The sequence below is a fragment of the Maylandia zebra genome, linkage group LG6 (assembly GCF_041146795.1).
Source record: "Maylandia zebra isolate NMK-2024a linkage group LG6, Mzebra_GT3a, whole genome shotgun sequence".
NCBI classification, from domain to species: domain Eukaryota; kingdom Metazoa; phylum Chordata; class Actinopteri; order Cichliformes; family Cichlidae; genus Maylandia; species Maylandia zebra.
In genome coordinates, this window is record NC_135172.1 from 28,525,624 (window position 1) to 28,547,805 (window position 22,182).

The following is a 22,182-nucleotide window of genomic DNA, read 5'->3' on the forward strand; positions in this document are numbered from 1 at the left end:
AAAAAAAAAATCAAGGTTCAAAGCCTCCACATGTGTGATGGCCTGCTTTCATTAAAACTGAGAAAAATGGTCCTATTGAGTGCTAAAATGTTTGTGCTTACAAGTTATTTTACATTTTTTTGTAGCTGCAAATAGAAGTCCAGGGTGTTAATGAGGCTAGGGGAGGGCATTCATTTGAACCTTAAAGAGGAATAAAAGAAAAGCGGAACAAGCGAAGGAAAGAAAAGAGAAGAAAGAGGATCAGAGGGAGGAGGTTGGCAGGGAATATCATGAAAATTTGGCGTCTTCCATGCAGGGAGATAGCATCGTGCCAAAAGCGACCGCCGACACAACTCCTCTCACTTTCAACATTAGACTCCTTTGCCGTGTTAAATTCGCCCACATAATAATTTCATTATTCTTCAACCCACATGTGCAAAATAAAATGAAATAGATGATATTTTTATTTCTTTTTTCTAAATCGGTACTGACCCAACTTTTAATTCAACAAAACAAACTCAGCAAAACCGCTTCTCTTAAGAAAAATAACTATGCGGGGAAAAATTTAATAAAAACAACAGAAACATAAGTAATAGTGCCTTGGATTTGAAACACAGTACTGAGGTACTTATTATAGCACGCCTATTGCTGTGTGGCACTGAATACTGCCATTAGCCAGACTCAGCAGCCTTTGCCAGGGCCTCGCTGTGAGTGCAGCCCGGTGAATAAGCCGTGTTCCCTGGCTCTCCCTCCTTTCTGGCTGGCCTGTCTGAGATTGAGCATTGGCCATAGCGCTCTTTCTCCTGCTCCTTCTCCTCCTCTTCCTCCTCCTCTCTGTCTCTCTGAGGTCGGGAAACCCTCCTGAGTGGGTATATGGTTTTTGGGGACAGACACATTTCATGGTTGGCGCCGCTACAAAAGCCTGAAAAGAGACCCGGCACTGGGAAGACACAGTATTAATACAGACAATACCTCCCCCTCGCTGCTTCTGACTCTCTTTTTTCTCAATAACCTCTTTCTTTTCATCTCTTTTTCTTGCCCCCCCCCCCCCCCTTCTTTTTTTACACTTTAGTTTTTCTCCTAATAAAAAATGTTAAAAAGCCCACTCAGCTCAAGTAAAGAATGCAGTTTTTATCACTGCATGGCGTGGCTTAGCCTACACCCATTTTTATTTAACAAACGTTACTGTGTTTTAATGTGCAATTAAATCTCAACAGTAGGTATTAGACTAGGCTCGGCAGCGTGTGAAAACACTCGTCTTTTCTTTCAAATAAACAAAAAACTGCTAAGCATGTATTACATGCCAGTCCGAAGAGTAATTTAGGCGGAAAAATAGCAACAATGTGTTACATTATTAAATTAGTGAAAATAATAAAGATACATTTACTTTAATTTGCATAATGTATTTCAAGATATTATTTTGAACACATCACCACTGGGCCAAAATTTAAATTAAAGGTTAATTTAATTTGTGGAAATCTAAAATTGTGTAGTTGTAAATTTAAAATGAGCACTGCAATAAATTAAAATACTATAAGGAAAAAAAGATATGCACAATTAGTATCCAAAGAAATGTAAATTGTTTAATTTGAGACGTTTTTTCCCCTAATCATGAAAACCACAGAACGCTGAAAATTTCCTTTTGCTTTTCTGCTGCTCTACCTGCTTTGCGTTTACGCTGCAGTGCTTCTTCTCATGGGGAGCAGAAAAAAAGTCTGACAGCTGGGTTCATTCAAAAAGACACAGGGCATCTGAGAAAAACCAGTAAAAGAGCCAAATAGCACAAACTGTCTTATTTGTCTCCTCCACCATAGTGATGGCCTCCCAATTTCACTGGAATAATCTATTTACCGCATATCTCCGACACTGAAACTCTTCACACAAAAGGAAACAGATGCGGGTAGACCAGAATTGTTCATGGGTTTTACTCTCTCCCGAGTCAGGCACAGCCAAAGAAATGGAGGCTTATGATCGTTATGTAAAACCAAAAAAAGCGGAGAGCTTTTCTAGGACAAAAGGCACCGTATCAAGGAGCATGCCAGTTGTCACTGGTCAATTTAATGGGACACCAAACACAACAACATTGTCTTTGACTCGCCTTTCTCGTGTTTTTTTGTTTTTCTAATTTTCCCTCGAGTCAGCTTGTGTCATCATGGTCTCATGAGATAAATGCAGACCCTGCGGTTTTGGATCAATCTATGTGCGTCTGTGACACCCCAATGTTAGCCTCGCGTCTGTGTATGTGTGCGTGTGTTTTGGAACGAATGAGTACACAACAGGGCTTTGGCTAGACGGATAGCAATAGCTATCCAAATACACAGACTTTTTTCTGAAGCCAAGAATAGTGTGAGAAGACTCCCTCTCACTCGGCCTCTCTAATGTGACGGGGCTCTCCCTGCGTCTTAACCCTTTAGATTTGATACATAGCCACCTCAACGCGTCCCTGAGGCCAGACAGAAAGGCAGAGATGTGCAAAAGACCCGACTAAACGAGAGTCATCAGTAAACATTTGCTGATGCCAAAGCTGCTCTGCATGTGGAGAGCTTTTCTTAGCCGACGTGGGCCCTGTTCCCACCACACACACAACAGAAAAGCCTCAGACCTAACCGACCCCCCCTCCCGAGTGTCAAGATTTCATTTAATCAAAACTTCACTGCTGACGGCCATCCTAAGCTGTGCTTGCACACAAGGATAGTCCACTCAAACCTTGTGATGTCATGGGAGTCTGAGAGGAGATCCAGGAAGTAATTAACAACAGATTATTTTCACAGGGAAAAAACAACGAGCTATGGGGAAAAGAAGACCTGTGGAATCCATCAGAGTATTCCTTTAACTTTTAAGATGTCACAAACAATTCACGTGATTCCTGAGTGTCAGGATTCCTTTCTCTTTTTCTCTCCCTTTCCTGTTACTACATTTTTTCACCTTTTTTCCTCACACATTTAATTACCTTTTTCATCCCCATAAACTCTAGAGTTTTGCATAGTGATGAACGCAAGTAGGGTTTTATTTGTGAATCCTAGCTGTGGTCAGTGAATTGGCTGGGGGGCTGGCCACAACACTAAGGCTTCTCTGGGCTTTCTCACAGCAATGTCCAAGGCATGACTACTGCTATAGTGAGAGAGAGGCGGGATCTGGCACTACAGAGCGTGGAGTGTGGAGCGGTCATGGCAGAAATGGCACGGTGAGCACATTTCACACCTCCCTCAGAGTGACTGCAAATTTCCTGTACTGCACTTTTGATTGGAAACACATTTGAAACATCTTTTCATGATCACACTTACGGCGTACAAAAGAAAAAGGGGAAAAAAAATAATAAAACGATGGAAAAATGCTTTCCAAGCTATGACTAAGTGCATAGAGCTAACTTTGGACCTGACAAATGTTTTTTTTAATCTTCTATTTTTCCGACCTCGAATAAATCAGAAATGTGCTGAGTTTAATCTAAAACAGCCCAAAGATTATAAATCAAATAGTCCACTGAATACTGTGAGGAGGAGCAATAACTTCTCCTCAGATGGTGTACAGCTGCAGCCACCTATGCAGTAGTCAGAGTAACAGAAGTGAGAACTACATCCAGGCTAGTACGGTGAAGTACGTGTAAGCCTATCCAAAGTGCTCCATTCATGGGTTATCAACTGGACACTGGCAGTGTTCGGTGCTCTGGCAGACCCTTGGCACTTCCGGGCCAAGAGATCACTATCTCCATTATAATATACCAGTCACTCACTCTTAATAAACACTAAAAATACACTACTCACTGTACTGCACCACAGCCCCTCTTTCCCTCTCATCTATTTCTCTGCCAGCATTTCAGTTACAAAGTCATTCAGTTTCAAAGACATGTTGCTCTGTCTGCTTTTTTTTTTTTACTCTTTATCTGAGGTGCCTGAAAACAGGCGGAGAAGGTTTTGTATTGTGGCATCGTGGTTTGTTCTGTTACGGCTGCGGTGTGTTATGCTCTGTAACAGAGAGGATCTCAAAGGCTGGCTGGCTGCAGAACAGTCTGAGAAAGCCTGACGGCAAGCCCAGAGATTCCCCGTGGCAGCTTTTGCCACTCTGTCATAAACAAAACACAAGACGTCTTTCTCTTCTTCCCACACCAACGGGGCCCGGGTGCTGCCAAACAGAACAATCACTATTGTAGCCTCTTCTGCTTCCCAACGTGCTCTCTCTCCCTCACTCTCTCTCCGAGTCTCCTACAATATAAACAAAAGAGATCAGCGGAGGCTTTACCTCTGTGAGAGCAACAATGAAGGCGATGTTTAAGGAGACAAAACAAAAGTGTGCACGGGATCAAAGAGGAGCGAGGAAGACAGAGATGCTAAAGACCGACAAAATACAAACCAAACAAAAACAAACAATGAGCACATCTTGTCATTCACTGTGCAAGTGAGTGGAAAAGGAAAACACACAACCACACATCACTGTAACAGATGAGTGCAACAGAGAAACGGAAGGCCTTGATGCCCATTTCCTAAATGTGAGTTAAAAGCAAAGGAAAGACAAGTGTGCTGACCTCACGGAAAGTTTGCACTTGGTGTAGACCCCAAAGCAGCTCTCCAACAAGGACTTAAAGTGAAAATCGGCTCTTTGGAATAAGATAAAAGTGCTGAGGCACACTATTGTATAATTATATATTGTATTAGTCAGATAAGATAAGACAAAGTATCCAGTAAGCCGACATTATGAATGGGCAGCGCACTGGGAAGGGCCTCCAAGTAGTCACGTGTTTTACTATACTGTTGTAAAACTAAGTGCTGCGGTGATGAATACATGCCAAGAACCCGAAAATTGGACGGCTGACGTCATCAGTACAGGTAAAGGAAATTTAGTGCAATTCAATTACATTTGTGTGTATGGACACATCAGAACATCTGTAGCAACCTTTACACACTTGGTTTTAAACCCAAGCAGCTTCAATTACTTAAACTAATATACACAGAATTACACCATGAATAAAATATTTTCTGTTGTTCATTGGTGTGTTCCTTTATTCCTTTGTCCAGCATGCCATTTTGCTTTCTCCATGAATTTAAAATATTTGAAAGATTAAAAATAACCTCTTAAAATATGCGTGCCATTTGATTTAGTTTTCATTTTATGATTAAACTAATTTTGCAAAATTTACAAGGGGAGACATTTTCATTTGCGTAAAACAGAACTGACCCGAAATGCACCAGTATACCAATAAATCTTTATAAGAGACATTTTTTTCGTGATTAAATTTGATTATAAATTTAAAAAAAATACAATCAATTACATCTACAAAAACAAAAACCCAAACACTGTTGATATTCTCTCAGTATGCTCTAATATGTCCGCAACCTATGGTTTATTACCGCCACAGAGAGACCAACAAAGTGAAGCTGGAACTGCTGCCAGGGTTTGGCTCAGGCTGTGAGTTATTTGGCCTGGATTGATATTTTGCGTGTGTGTGTGTGTGTGTGTGTGTGTGTGTGTGTGTGTGTGTGTGTGTGTGTGTGTGTGTGTGTGTGTGTGTGTGTGTGTGTGTGTCTCAGAGAGAGAGAGCCTAAGGATCACCTATGATAGCATTTGGCTAGAGTAATGTTAATGCCCAGTGTAAGAGTTGTGCCTCGGCAGACACGAGCGCGCGCGCGTGTGTGTGTGTGTGTATTTGGACAGTGATTGGGATATGCTGTATATATATGTGCGGGTTGAGTCACTGTTTGAAATTTCCAGAAAATTCCAGCTGACATAATATTAGGTCATGAGTGTGTGTTTGTATATGTAGCCAGCAAATGGTTAAGCAGTGTGTATTTGAAAGATTTGGCTGTGAGATATATTATGTGTGTGTGTGTCTGCGTGTGTGTGGCTTCTCTGACAGTTTTTTTTTTTTTTTTTGCAATGTGGGGGGGAAAACTACAACACAGCCAGTGTTTTGGCTGTGTGTGTGAGGAGTATGCGCACTGGAGGCTATAGTGATGTTTGGCCGGGTGTGAGTGTGTGTATCCATGATGGTGGCTGCGATACAACAATGTTTGGCTGTATTAAACTGTATCTGTGATAGTCCTTGGCCGAACGTGTGTGCTGTGTGGGTGTGTGTACGCAATCGTGACTAAAACCGTGTTTGCCTTTACGTGTGAAAGTGCGCTGCAGAGATGACAGAGTTGTTTTTCTTTTCTTTTTTCCTTTTTTTTAAAAAGAGTGTGTGTGTATCTTTATTTAGCTGTGTTTGTATGTGTGTGTATGGGTGTGAAGGTGGCTGCAATAGTACTGGCTGTCTTTGAGCATTGGCGTTTTGTGTGTGAGTGTGAGTTTGGCAGCCAGGTCCAACGTGGTGCTAACGTTCAGGCAGACGGTGAAGGCGGCAGCAGCCTGCGGCCTGAGAGCAGGAGGCTCACGGCTCTGTTCGCTTTCTCTCTCTCTCTCACACACATACACACACACATAAATACACAAGCACACACACAACCTGGGCTGCGGCCAAATGATGATTTCTGGCTACAATGGCCTTACCATGGCAGATATACCTCGACAGACTGTGTACAATACTATAAACAGTGACTCTTCTTTGTGCAAAATTCATTGCGCAAAAAACACAGAAATTTCATCTCATAAAAAAACAGTCACTCAAACACACACAGACACACACAAGCATGCAAATTCTTTCCTAGGAAAAAAACAAAACACACACACACACAAAATACATGCTCATATGAAGCCGCAAATGCCTCGCTCAGAATAATGAACGCTTACTTGCCAGAGCACGCTGGACGTATGCCCCTGACACACACTAACAAATTCTTTTTTATTACTGTTGATACTACGTTGTCATGTAAACAAACCCCAAGAAACAGATGAAGAAAAGAAAAATATTAAAAGAACAAAAACGTACCCGCTGTTTTCTGTGGGAACAAAAGCAAGCAGGGACTTTCACTTTGTTAATCTGAGAGATAAATCTTTACTTTATTATTTTTTTCTTACCTTTTAACTGCTTAGTTATTACTTTAACGTTCCCTCCGTAGTAGTAAAAAGGGTTTTATTATGTCTCTGAATATTTTTACTTTTACGTTATTCTTTTTATGTTTTTTGTCATTTTCTATATTTTACTATATTGCAAATTATAGTGTGTTGTGTTTCAAATTGTTAAAATGTTAGTGCGATCCTAAAAGCACACCGACATGATTACATGTGGTGAGTGTTTACGTGCTGGCATCCCTCTCAATTAGTGTCTGATGTCCAGTTTCTCACATACCTGGCGTGTGGACGAAGTAGGCCAGGTAGAGGTCCAGCTCCTTGACGGACACTCCGATGTGGTGTGGCTGGACGCACAGGCCAGGGTTGGTGCACTGCGGTGACTTGACCAGTCGTTCTCCGTCCGTGCTCTCCAAGGGGCTGCCCTTAAACAGGATGACCATCACCAGGTCCAGCCGCCACACCTTGTCAGCCTGGCGCAGGCAGTCGATGCGACGTATTTTGCCCTTCTGGTCGGGGTTGGACAGCACGCAGCAGGGGGGCTTTTTGCCCGTGATGGTGAGCACAAAGTCCTCACGGAACTCAGGCCGGATGTCCTTGCGGAGCTTGGCCAACAGGCGTGAAGCCCACTTCTGCTTGATCTCTGGCTTCTCTCCCAGCAGTTCATCCTTCACTGCACGCTCTTCCTCCTTGGACATGCGCTTCTCGTGCTTTTTGAAGTATTTACGCTTGCGGGCCTGCAGGTTGAACCAGGTGTAGGCGAAGGCGCGGACATGGGGCAGAAGGGCCTCGATGAAGGGGTGGAATTCATCCTGGATGAGGGAGGAAGATGGGGGGAGGGTGGATGAGGAGAGGGAGGAGGGGGGGAAGCAGGAGGAGGCATTGGAAAGAGAGGGGGAGAATGGGGGAGAGAAGGATGGGGAGAGAGGGAGAGGGGGTGAGGAGGGGAAGAGAGAGGAGAGGCAGTTAGCACCGGCGCGCAGCATGGAGGAGCGGCGCCTGCTCCGTGTGAGTGGAGGGAGAGAATGAGAGGCGCAGAGAGAGAGGGAGAGAGAGAGAGAGAATGAGAGAGAGAGAGAGAGAGAGAGAGAGAGAGAGAGAGAGAGAGAGAGAGAGAGAGAGAGAGAGAGGGGGAGACGGAAAGATACCTTGCGCTCTCTAATACAGACACATCGCACCGAAGGACACACTTCACAAACCACTGAACAACACATCACTGAATGACTGAGGTAAGAGATGAGACAGAAAAAATATGAGACTTGTCTCCATGAGATATTTGTGTAAATGTTGTTTGTCTGGTTAAATATAAACAAATGTGCTAGTTATAAATAAAAAATAGTGCCATCCTAATCCATTACTAAACATAAACAGTATTATTCTCAAAAGCAGTATAGTAAGTATCAAAAAGTCAAGTAAAAACACAACATTTCTAAAACATAATCCAAACTGACCACGCGTATTATACAATGCTTAAAACACTAACATAATCAAGAAGAACGCACATGCCAAATTCTGATTAATAAAATTAAAGCCGTCTCGCTGAAAAGCCACAACATAAAATATTTGTCCATAAATAATACAACTGCGCCTGCACTCAAAAGTGCTTAACAGTAACGATCAAAAAATATTTGTGAATAAAACAAGAATTACATGGTAGTTACCATTTTGCTCTCTCATCATAAATTCACCCCGTCGATTGCAAAGAAACTTAAAATGCAGAGCCAGTACAATAACTGGATTGTAGAGTCAAAAAAGGCGCTGAAGTAATGCTGAAAACAAAAGAGTGAGGGGAAAAAAAAGAAGCAAAAAAAAGAAGCTGATAAACTGTCCAATAAAAGCAGCAGGGGGCAAAAAAGCTGAGAAAGAGGAGACAGGCCAGGGGGTGCAGTGTAATACCAGCACAAGAACACAGGAGGTACTGTAGCAAGAGCTGCAGGAGAGGTGCTGTGCAAGAGCAGAGCAGAAGGAGTGTAGAAAGTTTAGCAATCTCTGTGTCTAAAAGGATGAAAAAAAGGAGCTGGGTGTGCACAAATAAAATAAAACAGATAGTGCAGCAAAATAATAAAATTGTCAAAAATTAAAACAAGCTTCTTTCTTTGTTTGCAAAAACATGCAGAGAAAATATCTTGATGAAAAACAAAAATTAAAAAAAAATGGCTGGCAAAGCAGCGCGTGCTATTGGTTCAATTCTGATCTGCATAAGACTCACGCAGAGGGAGAGAGAGAGCTGGACAAGGGGGGTGCGGACAGAGGAGAAGAAGGGAAAAAAAAACAAAAACAAGAGGACCGAATCAATGTTGGAAGACTGTGCACGACCGCTGGCAAACCCGAGTGCAGCTTCTTTTTTCCCCCTCTTTCTCTCCAACTCTGTCTCTCTCTTTCTCTCTTCCTCTCCACTTTCCGTCTCTAACCATTGACTGAGTCTGTGCCAACACGCAGAGGGCCCACCTATTTGGCATCGAGTCTCAAACAGCCCAGCCAATACGCACGCTCAAAGCACTGAAAAGGAGGGAAGAGAGAGATGGCAGAGGGAGAAGCAAAGAGGTGGGGGTGTGGATGGTTGGTGGCTGGTAGTGGAGAGAGGGCGGGAGGGGGTGGATTGTGTGTGGTGCAGGCAGAAGGCACGTCATTAGCCAAACAGACAAGTTCCAATCTAGTGCAAAGGCAAAGTCCAGAGGATATTAATTTTACATGCATCCAGACAGCACCCGCCTCCTAAAGCTCCCCCCCCCACACTTCTCCCTCCCTCACCACCTTCGTCACCAACATGGTCACAGCCATCCCAACAAACCAGCTCACTCTCTAACTGCACCCCCCACTCCTGAAACACCCCTCTCCCGCTCTCTCTCTCTTTCTCTCTCTCTCTGCTCGCGTTACACCACCTTGGCATGGGATGGCATGAGAAAACACAGACCCAAAATCCCACTAGACCCTGAGACCAGCAGCTGCTCCTGGATTTACCACACAAACAAAGAGAGGAGGGGGGAGAAAAAGACCCCCCTCCACCCCCCAAAACAAAAAATACCATCCAAAAACATGCTCTCCTGTTTCAAAATGCAGTCTTACATCCAAACTGGCCCCTTCGCCTCCTTTTTTTCCTTTTCCTGTTACTCCACTTTAATAGCTCCAGCACCATAGAAACAGAAACACATTAAAAGTTTCTGTTATCAAATTGGAGAGTTGTCTTGTTTGTGGGTGAGAAGCTGGATCTGATTGACAATGATGCCTCAAAATGCTGTGGTGGATGGGTTTATGCAAGTAGCCTATATAGCTTAAGCCTTATAAAACTATCAAAAACAGACTACACAGCTTCCTGTAATTGCAAAGTTGAGTCGAATGCATTCAGCTTTAGATATGCTGGTCTTTATAATAGTAAGGACAATAATATTTTCATTCTGCAGCCAGTTAATTGCCCATATTTTCATCGTGCTGCATTATGAATCCCACAATGACACATAATTGGGACTTAACAGCAGCAGAAAGTGAGGGAGCATGGGCCTGCGTAGCTGCTCTGGACAGCAAGTTGTCTCATCCTCATTGGCTGACTCACACGACCTCAGAGGTACAAGCTGTGCCCAGAGCACCAGGCGAGAAATATCTGACACAAAGGCTCCCACCGAGGGCCGATTCAACATAATCGGATGCATTTGTCAGAAAAATAATATCTCTGTGATGATTTGATGTGAAATACGTAAGGGCTGCTCCACTCCCTAGAAGTGCATTTAAATGTCATTCTCCCAATTTACAAAAAAGGAACACATTTACCCATTTACGCAGTCCAAATTACATGAATTAGTCCACAAGGCTCACAGGAATTACAGAGACATTGTCAAAACTGGAATCTTGACAGTGGGCAGCCATAAAAAGCTAACTTGTCATGTGGCAAAGTTGAGGGTCCGTTCATTTGATTGTGAGTTGAAGCCCCCTGCTGTGCAACGGGACAGGCTGTCTGTGTGAACGCCCTACAAAGGCCAGAGTCCTCTGGTTGGCTCCCAGGACCATCAGATTTAGCCTGGCCTGCTCCCTCTGTCAGCGTCTGACAGAGGAGCTGCAGCCTGGATGACTGGCTGGTCCACTGAATGGCTGACAAGCTGGCTGCCAGGTTGGCTGAAAGGCCGCATGACGGGCTGGGTGAATGACTGGTTGGCTACCCAGGTGGGTAGCTAGCTGGCTAGTTGGTTGCCTGGCTGGCTGGCTGACTGGCTGCTACTGTTGGGGGAGGAAGGGGGGTACAGACCCCATCTGGACCAGGCTGAGCCGGGCCGGGTGCCGATTGTTCGTGCTAGCATACGCCTGCCTCACACAGCCACGCTGAACACGTGAATAATGTGGGAATGAGAGAAGATGGTGGAGGCAAGAGAAAGAAAAAAAAAAAACAGGCAAATGGAACATGAGGAGATGGAATTAAATAGGATGTGTGTGTTTGTTTTTGTTTTTGAAGAATAATAACGGAGGTGTGTTTGCCACTTATTTGAAAAGACTGAAGGGATCTAGACTTTTTTAATGAATGGGCCACAGACAAAGAACAGGAGAGCTATGTGCCAAGCACTGCAGTTACTTCCTCAATATCATCACATTACTGACAAGCGAAATGATAACCAAGATTCATATCAGGGAAATGAAAACCAATCCATTGTCCGAAGCGACGTGTTTTCTTTAGCGGATGAGCCCTGAGACATTTTTTGAACAACATAACTCCTGTTAAATCTTCATACCGCAAAAACAGGATGAAAAACTGAAGGTATCCTATTACGAGATAAAATTTTATCTGTAACATTAAGCAAATAAACTGCAGATACTATGCAAAAAAACAATACCCCTACCAGCCCCCCCCCCCCTATAATCACTCTAAAAGAAACAAAAAAACCCTTTTAAAATCACTTAGTTAAATCTGCTACAGGGCCTCCTTCTTATGATCATAAACTGGACCAAATGCAAAATTATGCACAGCCATTGAGGTTTGTTCACAAATTGCAGTTAAAGAAAAAAAATCTTTTATTATTTTGGCTAAGAAATCAGTCTGTGTGGCACCCCGCTGTTTAATGTGTCCTTTTTTTGACATTTTCAAACCCGCAGCTCCTTCAGCTCATTAAGGAAGATTTCTCCTGTTTGCCCACAATTCTTCACGGCAGAAGAAACAGTGGCAGTTTTTCCAGGCCTGAGCCTGTAGGTATCTGCGCTGCAATAATGTAAGAGAGCGCTCCTCTTATCTCTGCATGCCATGCTCTGTCTTTCAGAAAATGACGACCTTTGTTCGGTCAGTCCGGGCGAGCCAATCTCCACTCACTCCACTCCGCTCCAGCCCTGACACGTTACAAACGCAGAGAGCAGCAGAGAAATGAAATCCAAACTCAGGTTTTATTGAGGCTTCAAGCACCAACAAACCTATAAAAAAATAAATAAATCACCGTGTTCAACAATTCGGAGAAAATTAACAAGAGCGCTCCGTTTGAGTTTACTCATTAAACCAGTTTGTCACGTAAGGCTGGCTCGGGGATTACTTTAACTGTTTAAATAGCAGGGGCTACGAAATGAGGCCAAAAATTGAATTAAAATAGCATTAAATTCGAGTCAACATTAAATCCTTTAAATGAGAAAAACCCCTCTGTGTGGCCTATCCTCCATCAGAAAAGGGCCTGCACCTCGTCTTCCTACATTTCCCAAAACACTATGAAAATTAATACTCTCACCTCTGAAACAACGAAGCCCACCATTTTCACCATCTTCAGAAAAAGAAAGGCAAAAAATGTTTAGCGTTTGGTTCTTGGCTGATAGCGCCCGTTAACCTCCACGACCGTCGTTCCCAGCATCCGTCGGTCTGTTTCTGAATTAGACTTTTTATGTTGCTCTGTAAAAATAAATTGCAGGCCTTGAAGTCGACTGCTCTAAATACGAAACCTGTTCAAATCAAACGTCCCTCTTTCTCACGCCAAAAAAAGAGCTCTGAGGCTGTCTCTGTTGAGAGGCCTACCCACTACAAAGGGGGTCAAACTAATGATAAACTAATAAAAATGTATGCTAGTTCAATTCCTGCTGCTAACATAGGCTTAGCATTAGGCTATAAAGTGTGACCTCTGTGAAAACACATGTTAATCAGAGTAAAATCAATCACAGCTGCTCTAAAGCGTTTATGCGGCTTGCTTCTTATTTTTTCATTACATATTTATAAAGAGCCTCAATTTAGCTATAAGAAATATCGATCGATTTTAGAAAGGAGCAATAGTTTCTACCCGCCTCAGTGTTTACGATGCAATTAATTTTAACAAGCATAACTTTGGCCTGTTTCCCACATTGTCGTGTTTACCTGAGATGAATTTGCGGTATCAGTCTAAGTGTGCAAATAAATATCAAAGGAGCAAAAATAAACTCAGGACACGTGGGAGGAAATTTCTCGACACTTAGGCCTGCTTTATGCCACATCCTGCACGCTGAGGTAACAGTAAGAAAGCAGACATTACATTCTTACATTTGATGTCAGTGTTTTGCAGGTGAAATATTTCAGGTTAATAGCAAAAAAGGGTGTTTTATTTATTTTCTTCTTTTAAATTGTGTGATTCAAAGTCATGCAGAAATTTAAAAGAAAAACTTAAAACAAAATTCATGTAATAAATGTCATTTGCTCATATTTTCTTCATGACCTAAATAATTTACATTTTTAGAGATTATTCAAATTTTAAAATCTGAGCTTTCTATAACAAGTTATTTTTTTAACCTTACTTGTAATTGCCAAAATAGATTAAATGCTGTCAATTTATTATACATTTGAAACTAAGTAATACCAAAGACTTTTTAAAACTTTTTCAAGGGAGACATAATTTTTTCTTTAATAAGTTATTTTAAAAAGTGTTTTTTTTAGCAATAATCAGTTAAAAAGGGGCATCATGAATGTGTATTATATTTTATAGCTACACCTAAATGTACCACTGCTCCAAATGTTGTTTTTATTTTATTTTACAATATATTTACTATAATATAAATTGAACCTAAACTTAAAATAATGTTTTAAGATTATGCAACCATATTGCTGAACGCCAGATTTGTCTGTTGAAGTTATATTTCTTTCACAGGTTTTCTGTTATTTTATATCTAGATGATCCTGTAAAATCAGGCTACACACACACACACACACACACACACACACACACACACACACACAGAGAGAGAGAGAGAGAAAAGGAGAGAAAGACGGAGAGAAAGCTCGTGAAATTTTCAGCACGTCAGGACATGTCACAACTGTAATTCAACTTTGACATCTGTTGTGTAAAATCACATATTGAAAAAGACTATGGTGATATAAAGGAAGCACTGTGAGAGATCTGAATCATTTTGTGTGTGTGTGTGTGTGTTTTTGTGTGTGTGTGTGCATGCATGCATGTGCAAGTGTGTGTGTGTGTCTTCAAAAAAAACCATTTTCGGTTAAAGTTTCTTCAGTTGTTTTTGCTTTTTATAGGAATCAAATATTTTTCAGAGACTTGGTGAAACATGGAGTTCTAACTATTTTATGCCATATGTGTATAATGCCTTTTTAAAATTTGTACACAAAAGAAAATGGAAACAGCAGAGAGAAAAAAGTTTCGGTAAGAGAAATTTTCATGTTTCCTTCATATAAGAAACATGGGAAAATCGGGTGCATAGAGAGGACGCCTGATTGGATGTATCATCTCGCCATTAGAAGGTGGAAATTTAGTGACCTCACTGTTCTCGGAGATATTAAAAAAGGAACATCGAGAAGTTCATATGAAATGCGATTTCCTTGGGAACGCTAACAAAATTTATTTCCTTTTTTGTTCCATCACATTCAGACACAGACACACAGCATTTCTCTTGAAATGTCCTCCTTAATGTCTCATCCCTGCCACTCATTCGCTTTTGTCCTCAAAACCTTTTCATCCATTTCAATCCTTGGAAGAATTAAAAAAAGGAAAAACTTCCTCTTTTTCTGCTCTCTTCCTCCCAACGGCACAGATTGATGTTAAAAGTGTGTCTGCGCATTGTGTGTAATTACGCCTGTTTACACACTGAAGCATTACTATGTGTGAAAGTCTGGAAGCCATTTGTGGCATGAGGCTGAGAGAGAAAGACAGAGCAAGCGAGCTTTAAACAGCTCCAGAGACACAAGGACTGATAGCAAGCCGGGGCTTCTGACACAACTGCAGACCTGGGTAATTTTATACTCAAATATGTTTTCTCGTTTGTATGACGCGTTTGTCTTGCAGACTGTTTCAGCCTCAAATGTAAGCACATCAAAGATAAGCTCAAGGGCTCTTTGTGTTTCTTTTTAAGTATCCAAAATTTGTTCAGCCAGGATTTTCCTGAGGTTTATGTGGTTTTTCTATGACTCTGGTCCATTTGCATAAATTTCACCTTACACAGTTAATTGTAAACAGGGCTTTAACCTCACAAGTGAGTCATACTCCCAATTTATGTCCTGAAAATGTTTGGAGAACAGAATTAAATTTGGAGTCGGAGAACACAGCTTGTTAAATATATCTGAATTTTTCTCTTTAGATGTGGCAAACGCTAAATGTTTTGTGGGCACTTTAAAGAAGGCTGCGTGAAACGTTAGACTTTTGCCCCTCTGATCCAAAACTGGATGCTAATCCTGATATCAGTGCCGTCAATTAGAAAGAATGTTTAGATATTACAGCGCGATGGGAGCGCTCAAACTAAATTAGGAGGATCTGCACTGCATTTTGCAAACAACGATTTAATAAACCACTCCGACATGTAGCTGCAGCTAGACGGTATGGTATAGGATTACTCGCAGGCAATTCCTAAATGAATACATACAGTATAGATTACTACCGTATGTGTGGTTCTGTAGCGTCACCAAATGCACAAGCGAACGAACAGATACTGCTGGAGGTGGCATTTTCCGACAGGACATTGCAATAGAACTGAATACAGCAATTCCCCTCGACAAGGGCAGCCATTCTTGATAAGGTCAAGTAGGCAGTGTGGCACTTAAGAGTGTGCGTGCGTGTGAAACACAGAGAGAGAGATTGAGGGGGGATGACAGAGTGTGGCAGCTTTCTGCCTCAGTAAAGGGAAGCCATAACGTCTGTCTCACACTTTCTGTCTCACTCCAAACTGAAGTGCATGCTGCACACACCTACAGCGTTCCAGTCGGCACATGCCAGCGGCACAGACTGGCTACCGTGCCCTGCCTACAGCTGCAGCAAGGGCTTTGAACCTCATGATTAGCAAATACAGCAGGAATCGAGCAGATAATGAAACCAGATATCCCCTCCCCGCCATGCCCTGCTCCAGCAGTAGCCAAGGCCTGCTACTCCTCGCACAAGAGATGCACTATTGAGAGACTTTCTCTCTCACTCTTTCACTCCCCCTCATTCTTTTATTCCTCCCTGGTCCTCGTTCTGCCAGTCGGCAAGGCGAGATGCCAACCTCTCCCCAAAGCTGGGCAGAGTGCCCTCACCCTTTATGCAAATGATTCACCACTAGCCCAACACGCACATTCATTCCGTGCCCCCCACCATCACCTACTCCTCCATTCCTTCATTTATTCCTTTCACCTCTTACTCTGCAATCCCTCTCTTGCTAACACTTTCCCTTTCCTGCACTTCATCTTGTTGTTGCACTTCAACTATCCCTCCCTCTGCTTTTTGCTGCTTCACTCACACTCTCACTCCGACCAATTTGCCTGAGCTCCCCCTTTCTTTCAGCTGCTATCCATCTTCGAGCATCTCTCTCCCTCCTTTCACCGTGGAACTCCTTTTTCTCGCTGCCTCTCCCTCGCGCAGCTTGACTCACCCAGATTCAAACTTGTGCACTCATTCCTCGCCCGGTTTCAGACAGGCAAGTGCAGAAACTAGCTTTACCCTCTTTCTCTCTCTCTCGCTCTCATACAGCCACTCATGCTATAACACATACCCTGTTTATATTTCTTAAAGGGAAAGAGTCTCTTCCAGAAATCCCTGTTTTTCTTGATCTCTTCCAGTTTTTATAACCATTATATCATCTGTCAGCATTTATCGCTAAGTAGATTGTTTGAAAGAAACTGTTTGGCACGATTGTCCGTATATTTCCTGTGAATTTATTACCTGTTTTGTGTGACTGATTGCTTCCTTGATTTTTCCCTGAGTCTTTGTTCAATCTATTAACACTCTCTTTTCACAAAAGGGGAAAAACTGCATGAGAGAAATTAGATTTGACATAATTACATGTTTTAAAATTAGCGTTCTTCTTTTTTTAAAAATACAATGCTTTCAGAGATTACAAGTGTAGCAAAATAGACTTTCAAAATGTCGGTGAAACAGCACTGATTCCTAATATGCTTATTTACTAAGAATAAAATGAAATTGCTACAGCATTTTGTCACTAGACTGGCAGTCCGTCTGCTTTTTGTGGCTTCATTTTAGTTGGTTAAGAGTCAAATAGTCTGAAAACAATTTTTTATAATTCATAATCGAGTTTCTAAATGTAAAAACACACTTTTAGCTTTTGTTTTCGGGAAGCCGATGTTTTACAAGGACATAAAAGCACTGCAGATTGAAATTAACTGGATGAAAAGGGCTTTTATGGAGGAAATACCCCTAACAAACAACAGCCCGGTGACCACATGTACAGCTAGAACACTAAAAATGTCTGGAGCACTGACCCCCTGGCGTTACAATCCAAGTTCCACATCAGCTCCCTATCAGGAACTCCGAAGCTTGCAGATTTAATTCTGCTTATCATATAAGTTGGAGTTTCGCCCTTGATAGGTTGGCACTGTGAGGGTTAAACGGTGCCCGCTCCCTGTGGCATGATATGAGCTGGGCCTTTGCCCGCGCACTCTTGCTCGTCTGCACTAAGTTGGTGTTAGGGGTTAAGAGTCAGTTGCTGCTCCAAGTGGCTTCCTATGTGACTCTGATCCCATTAGGGCTAAAGGTGTCTGTTCCATATGGCCTCCTGAGAGCTGGGTCTTAATCTCTGCAATGCTTGATGGGGTTTGGCTCTTGATAGCAAGTTATGCATATCTCTAAGCCAGCAGTTTAAGGGTTAAAGGTCGCTTTGCCCATTTTGCACGGCACTGCCTATAGGGGCAGCCACCATGCCAGGCCAGAGGAAACTGAGAACACAAACACATGTGAAGTGAGAAACAAAGAGCCCTCAACCACACACACACAAATCATTGTGAAAGTTAAATCCTCTCAAACCAATGCTTTTCTTTTTTAAAGATGAATCTTCCATAAAAGCCAGGGGGAGGACAGACAGACACACCATGCAGACGGGCGCCTCTGGGAGAGTGTGTGTGCAGTTATCTCCTCTGTGACCACGCTTATTGACTTCCCCAGCCTAAACTACCACCTCGCTCAGACCTCAGGAGCACCACAGCACCACAGGCAGACAGCCATAAGTACATGTCCTCAGAGGGGACATAAAGTGGCGGGAACCCACCTCGATAAAAAGGCACCTCACAGCCTGGGAGGAAAAAATGAGGAAGGGAAAAAAAAACCTGGATACTGATCCAAACTTTAAATTAAGTTAAGAGTTTCACATATACTGACGATGCATATGTATTTGATTGTTGCAGTTATTACTAAAAATGCCATTTTCTCCACTCTAATTTATAGAGTATAAGTGCAATTATGAAAGTACAATTTAAAACAAAAGAACAGTATATCCTTTTACGCTGCAGTATATGGAAATAACTACATAATAGCTTGCATCTGGTTGATTTATAGGTGGTATTTTGCAATTGCCCTTAGCTAGAAAATCCCCCTATTGTGTTGAGAGTTGGTATAACATGTAAGTGGAGTACTGTTTACATGTAACCAAATGTGCCCTTGCAGTCCTTAAACTGGATCTTGCCAGATATGTCCGTGTGTGTGTGTGCGTGTGTGTTTTAATTCGAGTATCCTGCTCAGTTTTATTGTTCTAAAAACAAAAAAAATATTCGTCACTACAAAAAAAAAGTATTCCTGCAATATTATTTTAAGCGAAATTTACAGTTTTGCAGAGACTTGATAAACCTTCAGCAAAACCGGTCCGGTATAAAACAACAGGCAGTCTCCATTTATAAACATGTGATTGTATGAAAAGATAGTATCACAGAAAAGTGAGCCAGAAGGAAAGAGCTGGACTGAAAGCAGCAAGAGCTGCCACGTCAGATGCTGCTGAAGCTTCTTGGCTGTCAGGACTGAAAGACACACACGCAGAAAGATACACACACAACTGCAGTATGGCCTCCACAGACACACACACACATGCGCGCGCACACAGAAACACACCACTAACTCAAATACATACGCACACGCGCACACAAAGAAGGGTTTGCCTTTGCAGTGCTGTTTGGGGAGTTGGAGTCATCAGCCAAGCCTGACACCCCTGCTCAGTGTAGCCATCACCGCTGTCTTTCTGTGAGTCAACATGGATGGAGCCGCTCCATCAACAACACAAGCCGGCCCTAATAATAAAACGAGCAAATCCCTCACTCCAGTTTGCCTGCCATACGCCAGAGAGGGCCTGCCCGGGGTCTGATCATATCCTGTTAGGATTGCTTCTGGATTTGCACTTATAATTTGGTTACACTCTTCAAGCATTCAAATAAATATTTTGTTTACTAAATTTCAGTTACGGTATTCAAATGCTTTTAAAAGTCCCTGTGACCAGATTGTCGTAACAGTATATGCAAAACGTCCAAACATTTATTCGCATACACAGAGAAGAAAGCACAGTATGCCCTGGATCAGATGCAAAATAGGATTTGGCCTCATCTTTATTTAGGCTAGCTTTCCCATTCCTGGAGAAATTGCATTATTGAATACAACAACACCATTGTTTCAGCAAATTTTAGACGGGCTTTCGGCTTTATGTATTTCCAGAGAGGAAAATCAAAATGTGAACACCGTTTTTCACTCTGAAGCAGAGAAAAGGCTCTTGTGCAGAGATTTGATTCTCCAGATAGCACTTGGCACCGTTTGCCTACTCTAAGTACTATAATATGGTTATGATGCATTAGCATTCCTTCACATCACCAAAGAAACCCAATATGTGTATATCAAGTATTTTAGACAGCGGAGGAACAGAAAAGAGGCAGAACGAGAAACAGAGAAGGGAAGGAGGTCCAGAAGATGGAAAGCCAGGTAAAGGATTAGCATAAAAAGCCAATAGGGAGTAAAAAGTTGCCCATTGAGCAGCATTCCAATGGACAAAGCCTGGTGAATGGTGAAACTGTTTAAGATAGCTCGTGCTGTTCTCAGGAGAGGCAGACAGGGAGTTAGTAAAGTGGCTTTTAAGCTCACCAAATCCAACATATCCCAGATAAGACTATGGCTCCTCCTGAGGGAATGAAAGAAAGGAGAGGGGGCTGGAAAGAATGAGGTAAAATACACAAGAAATGGTTGAGGTAACAGATGTAATGCGAGCAAAAAAGAGAGCTGGGGGAGTTGATGAGGAATGATAGAGAAAAACAAAGATAGGCAAACACATCTATTAAAAAAAGGGGGGGCAGAAAAAGAAAAAGGTATAAAGAAATGAGGTGTATGAAAGTGAGAGCGTCTTTCAAATGAAAACACATGTGAGTTTTGGTGTTGCTTGAGCCCGTCTCAGAGAGTGCAGTGAATGAACCCAGAGACACCGAGCGGCCCTGCCTTCGTCTCCAGCGGGATTTTATCACCTGCATGAAAAGCAGCTTGAACACACATTGGCCAACATCATCAATCTCCGCTCGGCTGTGTTATAGGAGGAACCTGCGCAGGCTCTTTATGTACCTTTTAATGCTTGGATACTTTTCAGGTAACAAACTCATGAAGTAAAGTTGCAAAACTCCTTCTAAACGCACACGTATTTACAATTCCTTAAAAAAAAAAAAAATTTCACCCGACAAAAAAGGAAAAAAAAACATTTTCTGTTTTTTTGGATAGTTTACAATCTTAACTGCACCACTTAAAAGACAGGAGACAGGTGCACACATGCACACAGGCCAGAAATTAGAGAGTAAACAAACAAGGGTTCATTTTAATCATCCCTAGCCTGTTTATTTAGCACCGGTCAGGATTTAACTAATAAACCTTTTTAAACTCCATTGCAAAAATTCCTTCTTTTTCGACTGCAGGAAGAACATTCAAACAGTATTAATTCCTCTGCTGGGAAAAGGGACAGCCTTTTCCCGGAGCAATCCATAACATCTGAATATAAAAATAAATATGAAGAGCGGGCGCGCTCGTAACCCCAAAGTGAGGAGGGAAAAAACCTGCCGGGAAGTTTGATAGTGCTGTATGTTTTTCCCCTGTTTCGCTAGCATCTGGGACCTTTTTCAGTTACTCTTGCTGTGTTTGAGTACTTTAAACTGCCACCATTTCTCTTTTTGCCGACCTCCTTATTAATTTTAATCAGTCTTTTGATTAAGGTTGCCCTATTCTATTTCTGTCTTCTTTTTCTTTTTTTTTCAATCTTTTCCGTCACTCCCTCACTGCCTCTCTCGCTCTCTGCTGGACGCCCCAGTGCCAGTTAACACACCACAAGCCAGAGGGAGGACCGCAAGAATGCTTAAATCAGCATAATTAGGCCTGTGTGTACTTTAAACACACACGTTTCCCCCAGTCCTGGACCCCTGCCACCCGTACACCGCTGTGTACGCAGCCACGGCCTGTCTCTTTGAGTCAATAAACACAAACATATCAGCAGTCAGTCTCACAAACGTTTACACAGTATACACAGGCATACATATGCAATACATGAGGTGAAAAATGATGCAGTATCCTTCTTCCACCCAAATGAAGCTACCTCCCTCATAGAGCTGTCACCCCCCCCGCCCGCCCTCCGGGTCCAAACCACCATCACCACACTAACAGTTTGACCCTTTACACTGCGTAGCTGAAGGGGAGGGAAAAAAATGAGTTGAATACGCGGGTGGGGGTGGTGGGGTTTACTCTGCACGTCCGCTCAAACATTTCCATAAGCGAGCCCGGTAAAAATTAAGCACGAGCATGCACTGAAACAATGGCAAGGGATCTCGATTGGGTTTGTGGTTTTGTCCCACACACACACATCTGTATGTGTTTTAGGTTTCAGTGGTGCATTAACAAACAACAGCCTCCCAGCGAATCCAGAGTTCTGAGCTGCATATGGGGATTATCAGTAGTCATTACAGACCATTTAATAGCAATCAGCATAATCAAAAATGAATCAGTCCTATCATGTGAATTTCAGATGGCTAATATCACTGCCTGGATTGATCATATTAGTTAAGATGGAGGACTGATTAGACAATATTTGGCATTTCGTTTTACTTAAATGATCACACGGAGACCCGCACGC

The 22,182-nt window shown here is 42.4% G+C and overlaps 1 protein-coding gene across 12 annotated transcripts in view; it reads right to left on the bottom strand.

The window, feature by feature from the left end:
* Positions 1-22,182, bottom strand: part of LOC101467845 (nuclear factor 1 X-type) — a 110,592-nt gene that overhangs the window by 68,684 nt on the left and 19,726 nt on the right. For 10 of the 12 annotated variants that reach the window (XM_076885028.1, XM_076885031.1, XM_076885030.1 and 7 more), the window contains one exon: positions 7,199-7,730. In XM_076885028.1, the coding sequence (XP_076741143.1) occupies positions 7,199-7,730 (532 nt within the window). Of the gene's footprint in view, positions 1-7,198; positions 7,731-8,579; positions 9,317-12,608; positions 12,994-22,182 lie in introns of those variants that run through there. The other 2 variants (XM_076885026.1, XM_076885029.1) reach the window with 2 other exon arrangements.